At 40.8% G+C, this 14,458-nt stretch overlaps 1 protein-coding gene across 1 annotated transcript in view; it reads left to right on the plus strand.

Annotated features, from left to right (window-relative positions):
* Positions 1-706: 706 nt before the first annotated feature.
* Positions 707-14,458, plus strand: part of TKT (transketolase) — a 28,146-nt gene continuing 14,394 nt past the window's right edge. Inside the window, exons 1-8 of the mRNA XM_040589034.1 lie at positions 707-965; positions 6,037-6,154; positions 7,706-7,819; positions 8,494-8,591; positions 10,256-10,447; positions 11,270-11,388; positions 13,114-13,307; positions 13,901-14,065. Coding sequence (XP_040444968.1) covers positions 859-965; positions 6,037-6,154; positions 7,706-7,819; positions 8,494-8,591; positions 10,256-10,447; positions 11,270-11,388; positions 13,114-13,307; positions 13,901-14,065 — 1,107 coding nt within the window. The 5' untranslated portion in view covers positions 707-858. The remainder of the gene's footprint in view (positions 966-6,036; positions 6,155-7,705; positions 7,820-8,493; positions 8,592-10,255; positions 10,448-11,269; positions 11,389-13,113; positions 13,308-13,900; positions 14,066-14,458) is intronic.

Here is a 14,458-nt window from a genome sequence, read left to right on the forward strand (position 1 = left end):
ATTTTAGTTTTGTTATTGTTGCCTGTTTAAACTTTTTTTTGTTCACGTTGTGACTTCTAGTGCTGCTTGAGCTTTCTAGAACAAATAGGAAATATTTAACTTCCTTTAATGTCAGTGAGTTCAGAATTGCTAGATAAAATATATTTCCTGATTAATGGCTGGTGAAGTCAGTCTTCTACACGCTAGCCTCTGTATTTGTCAAATTTCTAAACTTGCATTATAGAAATATGCATTATTTCTTGAAAGGAAGCCACACCGGGTCATTCTGTTACTATTTCTCCAAAGAAACAAGGTGCCTGTTAAGAGGCACCGCGCACAGTGACATCGTTACAGACGGGGACAGGCTGGAGGTGGGCACCCGCTGAGACCGCTTCATCGCGCTTCAGGGCTTGAAGGGCGGGAAAACGGGAGTTCGCCCCTTCCCCTGAGCCCGGCGGCTTCCAGCCCCCCCGGCCCCAGGCCGCCCCCTCTCACCGCGCTCGGCTGCGGGGGCTGCCGCGCCGCCTCCCTCACGCCTGCTGCCGGCCGGGGGAGGGAAATGGCGCCAAGGCCGCCGGCGCGCGGCAGCCCCGAGACGCCTCCTGGTGCCGGCAGGGGGAGCCGGCGGCCCCGCCAGGCCGCGCCGCGCTGGCCCCCGGCCCCGCCCTGCCCCAACTCCCGGCGGCGGCGGCGGCGTGGGCAGGCCGGGCGCAGGCGGGAGGAGGGGCGCCCGCCCGCCCGCCCGCTCTCTCCGCCCCTGCCGCACGGCCCGGCTGAGGCGCGCTGCCCACAGACCTCGCGGAGCGCTGCTGTCCGTGCCCAGCCCCGGGTGCCGCCGCCCTAGCCCCGCTGCCGCCGCGGCCCTCCTGTTTCGCACACATGGAGGACTACCACAAGCCCGACCAGCAGACGCTGCAGGCCCTGAAGGACACGGCCAACCGGCTCCGCATCAGCTCCATCAAAGCCACGACCGCGGCCGGCTCCGGGTGAGTGAGGCGGTGGGCTGCGCCTCGGCCGCGCACCGGCGCCGCCGTGCGCCCGCCCCTCCGGCCAGCCGCGCGCCCGCACCGCGCATCTGTTGGGCGGCGGGGCCGAGGCGCGGTGGCGCTGGGAGGGGTGGGGCCGGGCTGCCCCGTTACTGGCTGCCCGGGGGCACACCGGCGGCTCCCGAAGGCAGAGCACTCTCCCCCCCCCCCCCCCGCCGCAGCCATGTGCGGGACCCCGAGCGGGCGGCGGTGCCGGGGCCCGCCCGTGCCCCCCGCGGCTGTGCCCTGGGGCTGAGGCGGCCGCGGGGCGGGACGTGCAGCCGCGGGGATGGGGAGTCCGGGCGGGGAGAGGACACCGCAGCGGTCACGGCCGCATCCCCGGGACCCCCCCCCCCCCCCCCCCCCTCCCGGCACGTCGGGGGCTCGGGGTGAGGCCGAGCGATGTGCAGGTGCTCCGTCGGGAAATGGCGGCCGCGGGCGAGGTGCGGGGCTCCCGCGGCCCGGCCCGGCCCGGCCCGGCCCAGCCCAGCCCGGGGGCCGCAGCCGTCTGGCCGGCCCGGCGGGTGTTGTGACTGCGGAGAGCGGCCGGGAATGCTAAGTTGATGCAGGACTGAGAACCAAAGAATTTGTGCCCGAGGCGCAAGCCGTTTCTTTTTCATTTCGTGCCCGTCAGTTGGAACTAATTCTGCACAGAATTTCAAGTGAGCCCAAGCGGGATTATCTGTGAAATGCCCGCGGTCTCAAATGGGCAGTTTATTCAGGCCTCTGGACAGGATTTAGCGTAGGCTCTGATGTGTGCAGATTCCAGGGTTATCCTTCCTTTGATCGTGCTTTACCTATGGAAAAAAATCTCTGCAAACAATCCACTTTTATTCACGTAAAATTAAAGCTATTTTTTCTGCTTGTATAATGTATTTGTGTGTTTCCATAGAGAGTACTGCCTTTTCTTTCTTTTTTTTTTTAAAATACCCATCTTGTTTCAATTTCCTCCTTTGGACCTCTTTGAAACTGGCCATGGTTTTAAAAAAAAAAATCAACCTAACAAACCAACCTTGAAGGAATCCTTTGGATGCTGGGGTTTGTGTGGAGAAGAGTGGTGTGTAAAATATTTTAAAGCTGCTTCTCTGAGTTGCTTTAGGCTTTCCACCCTGTGTCTGGCATGGGCTGCCTCACGTGGCTCTTTCTCAAAGCATACAGAAACTGAACTTTACTCATACCTTTTGCATACAGCAAATGAAAATGCTGCCTTGGTTCTTCCTGTAAAATGGAGCGTTGGGACACAGGGAATCTCTCAGCTAGCCATAGGAGTGGTTTTTACAAAAGCCATGGCTTGTTTGGTCCAGTCTGGAGAGCGAAGTACAGGTTACCTAACAACTGCTCTTTTAATTCTTCATCTGTTTCAAAGCCATAATATACAGGCAGTATTACACAAGCCAAGCCTGTGTGAAATTGTAAGTAAGAAAAATTGTGCTAAACCTTCTTAGCAGAGCTTGGTCTTCGGTCTTGAGCTTCTAGGGTGCATTTTAAGCAGGGCACACAGATGTGTAGTATCGGTTGTTTTATCTACAGATAAAATTATGTCTCTGTTTTGTCTGATGTGCTGTTAAAGAGCAAGGATCTTGCTGCAGCCTTTGCTTATTTTCTGTGATCCATGAAGTTCAATAGTAAAGTCATTCTCCCTATGCTGATGAAGAAACAGTAAAAACAGTTTTACTCAAGCTTTTTATTCTTGGCTCATCTGTGCTACAATACTGAGTACTTCTTGCACAAAGGTGTTTCATTAATCACTCCAGCTTAACCTAGCACTAGAGTTGTGTAGAGTCTGAAATTATTACACAACATGATAATGAGCAGATTATGAAAGATGCGCTCTGGAGGGAAGATTCTGTTGAGAAGCCATACATTTTCTTTCTTAATAAGATTTGGTTGCTAAGATGATGTTGTAGTAATGTGCCTAAAAGAAAAAGACGTTCACAGTCTTTTGCGGTGTTAGGCAAATCACATACATTTCTAACACAGCTACGCTTTATGAATGTGTTTTCCAAAGCCTGAATGAGACAGTAAGCTTTGCCTGAATTGCTGGTATCCACCAAGAATGTAGAAGGATGTTTGAATGCAAGTTAAATTTAAATAGAAGCTTACAGTTAATTAAAAAATTTGTCATGCTTGCACTGATGTTAAGGAAATTTGTGTTTGTTAAAGGTGTAGTATGTAAAACTGAAGGAAATACTTGCAATAAAAGCACTTCAGACAAAAGAGGACCTGCCAACTACTTTCAATGAAGTAATTTCTGTAAACTTGCATATATTGCAACACAAGTGGTTTCATGACAGATCTGATACATCAGTTCTTGCAGTCTTAACTTGTACTAACTTTTGTTGAAGAAAGGTACGGCCTTTTTCTGGACAAGAGCTAAAAGAGCAGGCAGTCTGATCCTCGATGCTCAAACATATCGCTTTGAGTACTTTACCAGCTGTAGTGGAAAAATTCAGTGAATTGGAACAAGATTTTGTGCTTAAAATGCCTTAGGGGAGGGAAAAAAAAGTTAGTTGTCAAGATTGAACATACTTGCTTTTGGACGTGGAAGAAGTTTTTCTTCTAGATAAGTAGTGCAGATGTTTTAATCAAAACTGGTAGTCTGTTTTGTAGCTAATGATAAATTTCTGCAGTTTTGAAACAGTGCCAGGCTTCCTAGAATTAGATGGTTAAATTCTTAAAAGTGGAACTTGCAAGAGTTTCTTAAGAGGCAGTTTCATAACGTGTGGTATGATCACATTTTGCACATTTTTGTTTTCCTTCAATTTTTTTAGCTTTTTTCTTTCATTCAGTATTCCATTTTAACATTTCACCACTATTCTTTTTAGCTGAAATGTGTAGATATGTGTAGATGGAGCTAACATAAAATGATGCAGAGTAATTAAAAGAAAACTCTTAACTACATTGGAGTAATTATTTTACTCTTGATTTGTGTGGATCCAGGGTTAGAGTATTCTAATATACTTTGTTTTGCCTTTTCTTACTAAAAGGCTATATTTGAAGGTTAAGGCAGTTCATCAGTAGAAGCTATCTGGCAGAGAAGCATGTTAAGGGACCACCACTGCAAAGTTCTAGGTTGTTTGTCAATCAGGAACTCAGTGTGGAAGATTGTGTGCAAGTAGTGGCAGTGACTTTCCTTCTACGAGTAATCCAAATACACTTTCCTAGGATTAACAAGGAATTCTTTCAACAGAACTTAATAGAAAAGTGTGAGCTAATAGAAGACCAGTAGTTGTAGCCTTAATAAGATAACTGTATTTAAAGAAAATTGTGTAGTTGATTTTTCAGTGATTTCTGGTATCTGATATGTAGTTAAATTTTGGGTCGTTTCTGTTAGTAGGAGATCATTCAATTAACCTGCAGTTTTAATAAAAATATTTTTTTTCCTAATTTTCAAGTAATTTATTAAATTTTTCTACCTTTTTTTTTATTTCCACATGCTACCATTTTAGGTTGTTTTAAACTTTTTTTACCAAGACCAGGAGTTCATAGAAGTATGGTTAAGTATAAAGTTAATGAAATTAAAGGAATGAAGGCTTTAAACAAGCATGTAAGGCTTATTGATTAACTCAAATACATAAATATTTACTAATATGTTTGAACCATGGTTTAAAGCTAATTCTTTTGGTTCCCTGTGTGTGAGTACTTACAAAGGGATGGACACTAACCGTAATTGATGTTTTGCTAGTGGTTTTGCATGTTTTTATTCTCTTATTGCAGCACTGTTGGGGATGTTGGGAGGGAAGGTTTGTTACTACCAGAAGAGAATATTTTGATTAGTTCTAGTGAAGGTGGTGTCTAATCCTAACATGCATGGTAAATGTACATGTGGGAGACGAAATGTGACACTTTCATAGTAAGTTTGTCCTGTTTTACAAGTAGAGTCAAATATTTTATAAGAGTATTGTTTTAAAGATGAAAAATAAACATTTGTAGAAGAGAAGGTGAGATGAGACTGCAGGTTATTTTCAAAGCTGGTGAAGATTTCTGTAGCCATAACCTTCTTACCGTTCATTATTCACTTTCCTATACTTCAGTAGCAACCACTGATGTCAAGAATTATCCTGTTTATACCAGTAACTCTGGAAAATGCTACTTTCCACACTCAGTAAAGGTTTTTAAAGAGCCTCCTTACCCCTTTTAAGCTTTATCACAAGTGAAAAGCCAAGGCTGATACACTCAAGTGGTCAGGTCGTGCCATCCCTTCAAGATGCATAAGAACTACAGTGATTGTTATTTAAATGACAGTAATATAGATGAATAAAAGTAATTTTATGCCATTCTATTACACTTCAAACAAATTCTATACCTTGTCTTGGAATAACTCAGTATTTGCCACTTGTAAATAACCTTTTTTGTGCAAATTTATATTTGCTTGTCTAGTTTCAGTAGAAGATGAAATACAAAAATTGTACTATTTAATGCCCTCTTTAGAAATCAGAATTCTAGTTCTGTCAGTTCTAGCATAGTAAAATAAAATGGTACCTATGTTATACAGTTGTAAACGTTCCAGAACTTTCTGCAGAAGTTAATCTTGCATTGCCAATCCCTGCCTGTGCGGTGGGGCCTGAACAAGTCATGATGCCATGCTTTTAATTCCTTCACTCAGTGCGTGGCTAAAGTACTGTGGAAGGCTGTCTTTGCTTCCTCTGCATCAGTGTGAATTTCCACTGTCAGCTAAATTAGTAGAGTATGATTTCAGGTACAGGATCGTACTCCTTCCAGTGCTTCATAGTCACCGATTAGGGTGGTGTTCCTTCGCATGAAGAACAGAGAGCTCTAAAAGATGTGTCCTTAAGCTGTCACCAGGGTCTATTTTTTAAGGTCCACTTCAACTAGATAAGAAGGCTTCCTTTGTCTCAAAGTACAACTAATTGGCACTGGGGTAATGGTAGATGGGATGGGTTATCAAAAACACTTTAAGAGTGTATTTTAATGGTGAGGAGTAGCAGGCTGGTAAAGTGATATTTTAAAGATGCAATCCTGAGCAAACAATGATGAGAAGTGATAATCTTGGGTCTGTCTTGACTTGTAGCCACCCTACATCATGTTGCAGTGCAGCAGAGATTATGTCTGTGCTGTTTTTCCATACCATGAGGTACAAAGTGCAAGATCCCAGAAACGCCAGCAACGACCGGTTTGTTCTTTCAAAGGTAAAATAACTTTTACGCTATACTGTTGCAGTCTGCTGGTAAAGAGTTGTCTGTCTGTAAATTATATAGACTTGTCTTCATACTTACTTGTGCTTGCAACTACACAGAAGTCTATTGGAAATATTTGAGAGCTTGGAATTTGTCTACTTCAGAAAGACAAATAAATACTGGGTTAAGTTGTAGCATAACTCAAAAATATACACTCAGTATAATGTGTCTTGGTAAGTCTTAACTTCACTTTGTTAAATTGTTTTAATATTAAATAATAAATATTATATTGTCTATAAAATTTATCAAGAAATATTAACATCTGTTTTATTTTGGCATAACCGACTTTCTACTGAGTAAGTTGCGGTTAGCTTTTGTGCTCTACTTGTTAAATGCAGCCATGCTGTTATGCCTGCAGTCATGTCACAATGTGCACTAATTACTGTCAGCTTTTCAGGGAGCATTATATGAAGTAGTTATGGTAGGTTAGTGAGCAATTTGCATTCCTACTGTGCCAGTATGATATTAAAGTCAATGCTACTTCTGAAACTGCTGTGGTTCAGAAAACACATAAAACCACAGTCTGGACTGGCCATTAGCATTTCTATCCCCTTTTGCATTATGCCCTTGCAAATCACAGGGACATTTCAATCATATGACATAAAGGCAGTTGAGGGGCCTTCAGAAAACTTAATGATGTAAAAAATGGCAGATGAAGTACTCCAGTGAGGCGTTCCATCTTTGAGTCAGAGTTCCTCACGTGGTTGCTTACAGTAGTGCTGCATAGCTGATGGTGTATATCCTTGCATTGGATATTATAACTGTTGGCACCTCTGACTGCCATTCTGAAATAAGTGATTGGATGAGAAGCAAGCAGCTAACGCTGAGGTGGTAAAGTAACGAGAGAGTCACTTCTTCGTGTTTGCTTTGGTGCACTCTAATTAATCAGGGTTTCTGTCTGGAGTTGCTAAATGGCTGCAAATCTCTGCATGCTTTTTTGACTCCTAATGACTCCGTGGGTGAATGATGGCTACTACTTTGCAGTTGTCCACTTGGACGTGGCTGCAAGAATCTGAGTGTATAAAGCTTAAAATTTTGCCTGTTGTCACTCGCTGCATCTTACCTTGAATAGATATGTATTGAATGGGGTAACACTTGCTCATCCATCTGTTTACTGGGTTAGTGAACAGTGCTCTGTTCTTGAAACTGGTACCTAAACAAATTGAATCATTTATTTGGATACCAAAACTACTTTTTGGAATTGGACCTGCATGGCTGAGAGAGACCTTCTTGCTCTTCAGTGTTGATTTTCTCAAGGACATCCTAAATAGTCCTCCAGAGTGCTGCATTCTTTCTGTCTTAACTGTACTCAGCTATCTGGGGTACTATAAGCAGGGGCACGGGGAACTTGGAAACAAGCGTCAGTGTGAATGTTGCATGTTCGGGGCCTGCTTAGAGGACATAAGAACCTGATTCCAGGGTTTGTCAGCTTTGTAGAATTTTGTCTTGATACTGGCATATTGTGAAACCTGTGCCTTGCTTAAGATTTATGTTTCTCTCTAGGGTCACGCAGCACCAATTTTATATTCTGTTTGGGCAGAAGCTGGCTTTCTACAAGAAGCAGAATTACTGAACTTGAGGAAAATTGATTCTGTCCTAGAAGGACACCCAGTACCAGTGAGTGTTCATAACCTTTGATATAAAATGTTGTTTTCTGTAAAACAGGAAGTGTATGTATTTTGCAGCAATTTGTGGTTGCCAGCTACAGTACAGGAAAGATACAGACTTATAAGAAGGATGATGACACATACATTATATATAAGGCTTCACAACTGGATCAGTGTCTGTGTTGGAGCATGTAAAAATTACCTTTATAGTTGTTGTAAAGTTCCCCTACAGTCCTGTATGCCAATGTTTTTCATGTAAAAAAAAGCTTTATATAAAGTTCCAGCATGGCTTTTCTCATCGTTAAGAAGCTTTGAGGTATTTCATAAGTTTATATCCAGTTTGGTCACCTCATTGGTCTTTCCGTTCCCAGGCAGTTGTTTCAGTTGATTCTTTTTTACACAAAATCATCAGTTCTTAACAGTTGCCATCCAAGGCATAGCTGAGAAATTCCTGGGCCATAGGTATCATTGCCTCTCAGAGAGCCTAGTTAGCTTGTGGCATGGATCATCAAGGTACACACATTGCAGGGAAAGGAGGAGAACAGGGCAAGATTTGGAGGGACTTGCACTATATTGTTATAGCCGACAAGCTGAATTTTGATGTATGTTGAACTATTTTCTAGCACTGGAATGTGGTTCCTCTATTTCTTAACTGTAAAATAATTGTTGCTCTTTTGTTCTCAGAGGCAAGCATTCACTGATGTGGCTACTGGATCCCTTGGTCAGGGTCTTGGTGCTGCATGTGGAATGGCATACACTGGCAAGTTCTTTGACAGAGCCAGGTAATTCCATCTTCATATTTCATGATTATAGGCATTCAATAGGAATATTCTGTGAAAAGAAATTGTATTCTTATCTCAATCAGGAAAAAAAACCCAAACCTCTTTTATTCTGGTCTCCATTCCCAAGTCTAATTTCAAATTCAGGTTTTACATGATAGGTTACTAGCCTGATAATTACAAAGTCATTGCCAGTGAAACTACCGATGGTTTAAAGATTAGCAAGAATTAGTGCATATGCATGTTCCTTTTGTAACTGTCTGCATTGCAAGGTGATGTTCCTGAACAGAGAAAACAGTAAGTCGTTAGAGCAGCTTCTTAACTTCCAGAGAGTAATAGCCATTGTGAGACTGGTATGTATCCACTGGGAAGAAAGATGCAAACTAGAGATGTGTCTGTTCAAAGTCAGATGACAAATAATGGAGAACATGTATCTAGATAAGGAACTATTATGGTCAATAATAGAGCCATTGAATCATAAAGTAGGGTTTCAAATTGTTATCAGAAAGGCACTCAACTCCACAGAGACAAAAATGACTGCTTCTGCCATTTGTTTTGTGCACAGGAAAAGTAGATGTCTGAAGGCAAATCTGTATGAGGAGGAAAAATAGCCTGATGTAGTTGATATATTTTATGTGACAGTTCTAGTACATTCGAGCATAGGCTGCCCAGTTAATGTGTCCTACACTTCACTAACTTGAAATCATTTCTGTAAAAGATGACTTGGTGATTTTAATTGAGTTTAGCAGATGCTACGTGTGGAAAAAATCTAACCAGTGCTTACATGACGGAAGAAAAAGGTGGTCTTGCATGCAATACTGGGGAGCAGCTTATGTGGAAGGAGTTCAGATTTAGCTGTAGGCAGGTGGGATTCAGATCAGAAGTCTCTTATAGCTTAATGTCTAGTAAAAAAAAAATCACTAACAGCCATCTTGATTATTTTCTTTTAAAATTATTATTTGAAGGCTAATATACAATTATTTTAAAATTTTAATATATAATAAACATGTACAAAGCTTTGTCATCCAAAAAAAAAGAGAATGGTAATAAAAGAAAAATACAGCAGCTGAGTTCTACAGAGATCAGGCAGTACTCCTGCTATCTGAATTTTATCTAAATACAAAGCTTCAGTATTTGGAGAAATAGTCTACAAAGTCCTATCATGCTGGTTATCTTTTTTCCTGAATTCTGGATTTGGTTATGTAACATGTTTTAATCCATAGTTGAGTTCATCCACAATTTATAGTTTCCTGAAATTAAATTATTGTTCATCCTTCCAGAGAGTATATGGTAGGAATGAGGAAGCAGACGGTAACCTTTCATGTATTGTTAGTGATCTTGCTGAGTCACAGTGACAGTGTTTAATGGGCCTGTTCATTCAAGCCTTGCAACAGGAGGCATAAGGTCTGATTTTTTTGAGACAAAGGTTTGAAAAGGAGTACAGTATTTCTCATCTGTTTTTTTTTTTATGTGTAACAGCTCAAAAGTATTTTAATTTGTCTCATGTCACATACAGTTATCTGAGGTGAATGCATTCAGCAATGGCGGTTGAGTTTGGGATAGGAAAAGCAGTGAATTCTAACTGTGAATTGTTGGGGGGAGTTTGTTTTTGATTGAATTGTGTTTACACATTAATTTTATTTTTCTTTATTGATTTCTTCTTGTAGCTATCGAGTGTATTGTCTGCTAGGAGATGGAGAGCTATCTGAAGGCTCTGTTTGGGAGGCAATGGCCTTTGCTGGGTTTTACAAGCTAGATAATCTTGTTGCTATATTTGATGTTAACCGTCTTGGACAAAGTGACCCTGCCCCTCTGCAGCATCATGTTGAAATTTACCAGAAACGCTGTGAAGCCTTTGGGTACGTGATTGGACAAGTTCATTCTAGTCTCTCATTTGAAACTGTATGTTTTATTTGCTTTTCAGAATTTTTCAAATGAACTTTCAGCTCTAAAGGATACCATCACCAAGAAAGATGGTCTTTCATAATGCCTGATATTGGTCGTCTTTGTTGGTACAGCAGGAAGATTTAAAGTGGCAGAATTTTTTGTTTAAAGGAAAAATAAAAGGACTGCTTACTCATAAATTTGTTAGAGGATCTTAAAGCAGTTTTTATCACATTAAATACAGATTTTTAACTGTGTGACCAAATGTACTGTCATAGCAAGTAGATCAGAAAAAAAGGCATGGAAACGGCTACTTGTACAAGAATTATGTATTGGCTTTCAGTTCGTTTAGAAATGTGTATTTCTATGTAGATGCAGAAATCCTTGATAAAGAACTGACAGATACAATAGCAGCCATGCAAATTGTGCTGGAGCATTTTTATTGTTTTAATCAGCTGTGATTGTCAATTTTTTCATTGATTTCTGGATGTCTGATTTCTTCTTGTAATTAGAAAAGGCTATTAATCTGAAGAAATGTAGGATAACTTGGTTATCTGTAGGCTGAGAATTTTGCTAGCAGTTGTTAATTCCTCTGTGAGTCATTTTGCATTATAAAAAAGGGACTGATATTTTAGTATATCAAATGAATGCTAGTTCATGTTTCTGGCATACTTTGGGTCTTTTAAAAAGACACTGCATTGGAATGAAGTTAGTATTCATTATTGTTATTGCTAACTACCAGAGAGTGTCACATGCTAAAAACCCTTTAGAAACAGTTGATCTGTTTGTGTTCTTAGCTGGCATGCTATCATCGTTGATGGACACAGTGTGGAGGAACTTTGCAAAGCCTTTGGCCAGGCCAAACATCAGCCAACAGCTATCATTGCAAAGACTTTTAAAGGCAAAGGCATATCAGGTAATAAAACATCTATTCCTTTGCATACACATATGTATATAAATAGTATGTACATAGTGCTGCAATAAAGGTGCAGTCGTTAAAAAATACAGAAGTTTAACATTTCATTTGGCATCCTGTCAGCTTTTTGCCTTGATCGTACTACCACACAGTCTGAAAACTCAGTTTCACCCTATCTTTTTTTCCTTTGTGGCCTTTTCTTATGGCGGATGTTAAATTGATGCTTCATAGGAAGCAGGCAAAGATGTGGCTCTCGGTTCTTCACATTATCCAGCCATGTGCGGTTCTGTGTTGACTGGGCTTTTACAGATCCCCACTTGTAGAGTAGAATTTCCTCTGCTGTCAGCTGTGCTTGAGTTGTTGCTCTTTTAAAAGTCTTTTCCAGCCTGGAAGATGGCTGGGGGGTGGGGGTGTGGGATATTGGACCATATGGCTTTGTCTTGAAAATTGCCCTAGCAAAAGAGGGCCACCTTGTTGGCTTGCTGTTGATCCCTAGACTCACAGAGACTATGCTAGAAGGGAGTGACTTTGTCATAAAAACTCTCTGCTCCCTGAGTTGCAAATAACTGGGTCTGCTTATTACCAGCCAGGCAGTATGCACACATAGAAAAGGAGGAATTACTGCATTTACAGTTTTGACGAAGCTGCATGAGGTGTGGTACATAAGCTACCTGGTAACACTACAGGTTATTTCATATGATCTGATGTGGAAGTCACTGAGATACAGGATACAGTGATCCACAGAAATGATTTCATAGGTTAGCAGCTGTTTGAATTTTGGAGTTCATGATGCCTCTTAAGATCCTTTTGAAGTTTTCACATGGTGTGAAACTTACCTAGTTGTCTAGGGGACAGATGTGCACCAACACATGCAGTAGCATGCAGAAAGTCTTTCAAACTCTTTATACTTCCCAACAGCATTAGTGCTAAGAAAATTATTTTGGTTCTTGCAAGTGAGATGTGTGCTAGCTACTGAGCGTTCTATGGATTGCATTCTGTGTATCTATTCTGTGGATACAGTGCATATTCAGCGTGTCCAGGGTTGCCATGATTCTGTTCAGCTCCAGTTTATTAGCGGCACTCTGTTAATTTATCTTTCTGACCACATAAATATTAATAACAGGAGTGAATATCTTCATTCCTTTTCATTGAGTAAGCAAGCAAGATTCATTCTTCTTAGTGACTTACTCAGTGAAAAACAGCATATCAGCTAGAGAGGTGATTTTGCTGTTAGTGCCAGGTGCCCAAAGATGAGAGTCATCACAAGCTATTAAAATAAAGCTGTAAAATGTCAGGTCTTGTTTGAATTAGACAGCTTGCTTAACTGTTGTTCGAAATTCATCTGAGTTTGTTTAATTAGGCCTGACTATTGAAAATTCATGTTAGCTGTTCAGATTGATTACTGTTTACTTCTTGCCACACTTATGGACCACATCTTTTAGTTGCCAAATCATATTCAATTTCAGTAGAAGATACTGGAATTTCATCACTAGTTTGGACTATATGGAATTTGACTATTTGTGTTAAGTATTTAAACATGTTTGTCTTAATGCAATTTAAATTAATGGTAATTGTTTACAGTGGGAATAATAAAGAAGTTCTTTTCTTGGAAGACTGTACTAGACTGTCATGCTCCACTGCACTTTTATCTGAGTAAAATCTGCAGCTAAGATCTTAAACAGTTTTTATATTTTTGTGATTAGTAATATAATTTTAAATACACAGGTGTTGAAGATAAGGAAAGCTGGCATGGAAAGCCCCTTCCAAAAAACATGGCTGAACAAGTCATTCAGGAAATAGATGACAAAATCCAAAATAAGAAAAAGCTTTCTCCAGCCCTCCCGGAAGAAGATGCACCTATAGTAAATATTAGAAACATTAAGATGCCATCTCCACCAACTTACAAAGTGGGAGAAAAGGTATTCCCTTCCTTTTTCACTGTTTGTCAGATAACTTCAAAGTATGAGGCTGTTTAATGGATGGCAGGAGGTTCTGTGTTTTCCCTTTGCCACGATTTCAACTACCCACCTCTTCTCTCCTAGTTTGAGAATCCTGGTACATCTGTGGTGTGACACACAGACATTAAGCTCACTGCATATTGGAAGGATATTAAAATACAAAGACTCACATAACTCCATTTCATGATCGTTACCAATTATTCAAACTATTTTATGTGTATTTAAAGTTAAACTCCATGAGGTTCAGTGACTTTCCATGATTGGAAACCAAGGTTTTAAAAATTCCGTAGCTGGATTGGTAGGGAGTTGCTGATTTCAGCACAGATGTGTGTCCTGATGCTTCACTGTGTTTTTCTTTTTTTGTTTACACTTAGGAATGTCACTGTTCTTATATGTACTTTTGATACTGCTAACAAATTTTTTTTCAGTTGTCTTGCATGTTGTGGGGGTTTTTAGTTGTATGTGCATGCACTCATGGAAAAAACAAAGAAACAAACAAAAAGCTTCTAGAAACAGGAAGTTACAACAGTTCTGCTGTATTTTTCTTTTCCTAGTGGGCTACCCGCAAAGCTTATGGTGTTGCACTTGCAAAATTGGGCCATGCTAATGATCGAGTGATTGCTTTGGATGGAGACACAAAGAACTCCACCTTCTCAGAGCTTTTTAAGAAAGAACATCCCAGTCGCTACATTGAATGCTACATTGCTGAACAGAACATGGTAACTGGTCTCTTGGCTTTATGAAATACTGATGTTACACAGCAATATCAGACCATTCACTCTGAGTCTTCAGAGGGTGGGGTTTTAATTTGCTGTTCATATGTATATTTGTGGATATGTAGACTTACTTATTTCTTGGGGAAAAACTAGGCTATGACAAAAGCTTACAAATGTAATATGACAGGAGTGCTTCTAGTAATACTTTCCTAAATCCCCCCTCTTTTTCTTTTTAGTTTTGTGGTCATATTGTCTGTATTTCAGCAGTACACAAAGAGAAGGCAACATGTAAACAACAGTAATACTTTCCACAGTCTGATTTGTAGAAATTTAACTCCGAAAAGACTTTAGGTTTGGTTTCTTTTGCTTCACAAAAATGGAATGTCACAATGTGAC

Source organism: Falco naumanni, chromosome 4 (genome assembly GCF_017639655.2).
Source record: "Falco naumanni isolate bFalNau1 chromosome 4, bFalNau1.pat, whole genome shotgun sequence".
NCBI classification, from domain to species: Eukaryota; Metazoa; Chordata; class Aves; order Falconiformes; family Falconidae; genus Falco; species Falco naumanni.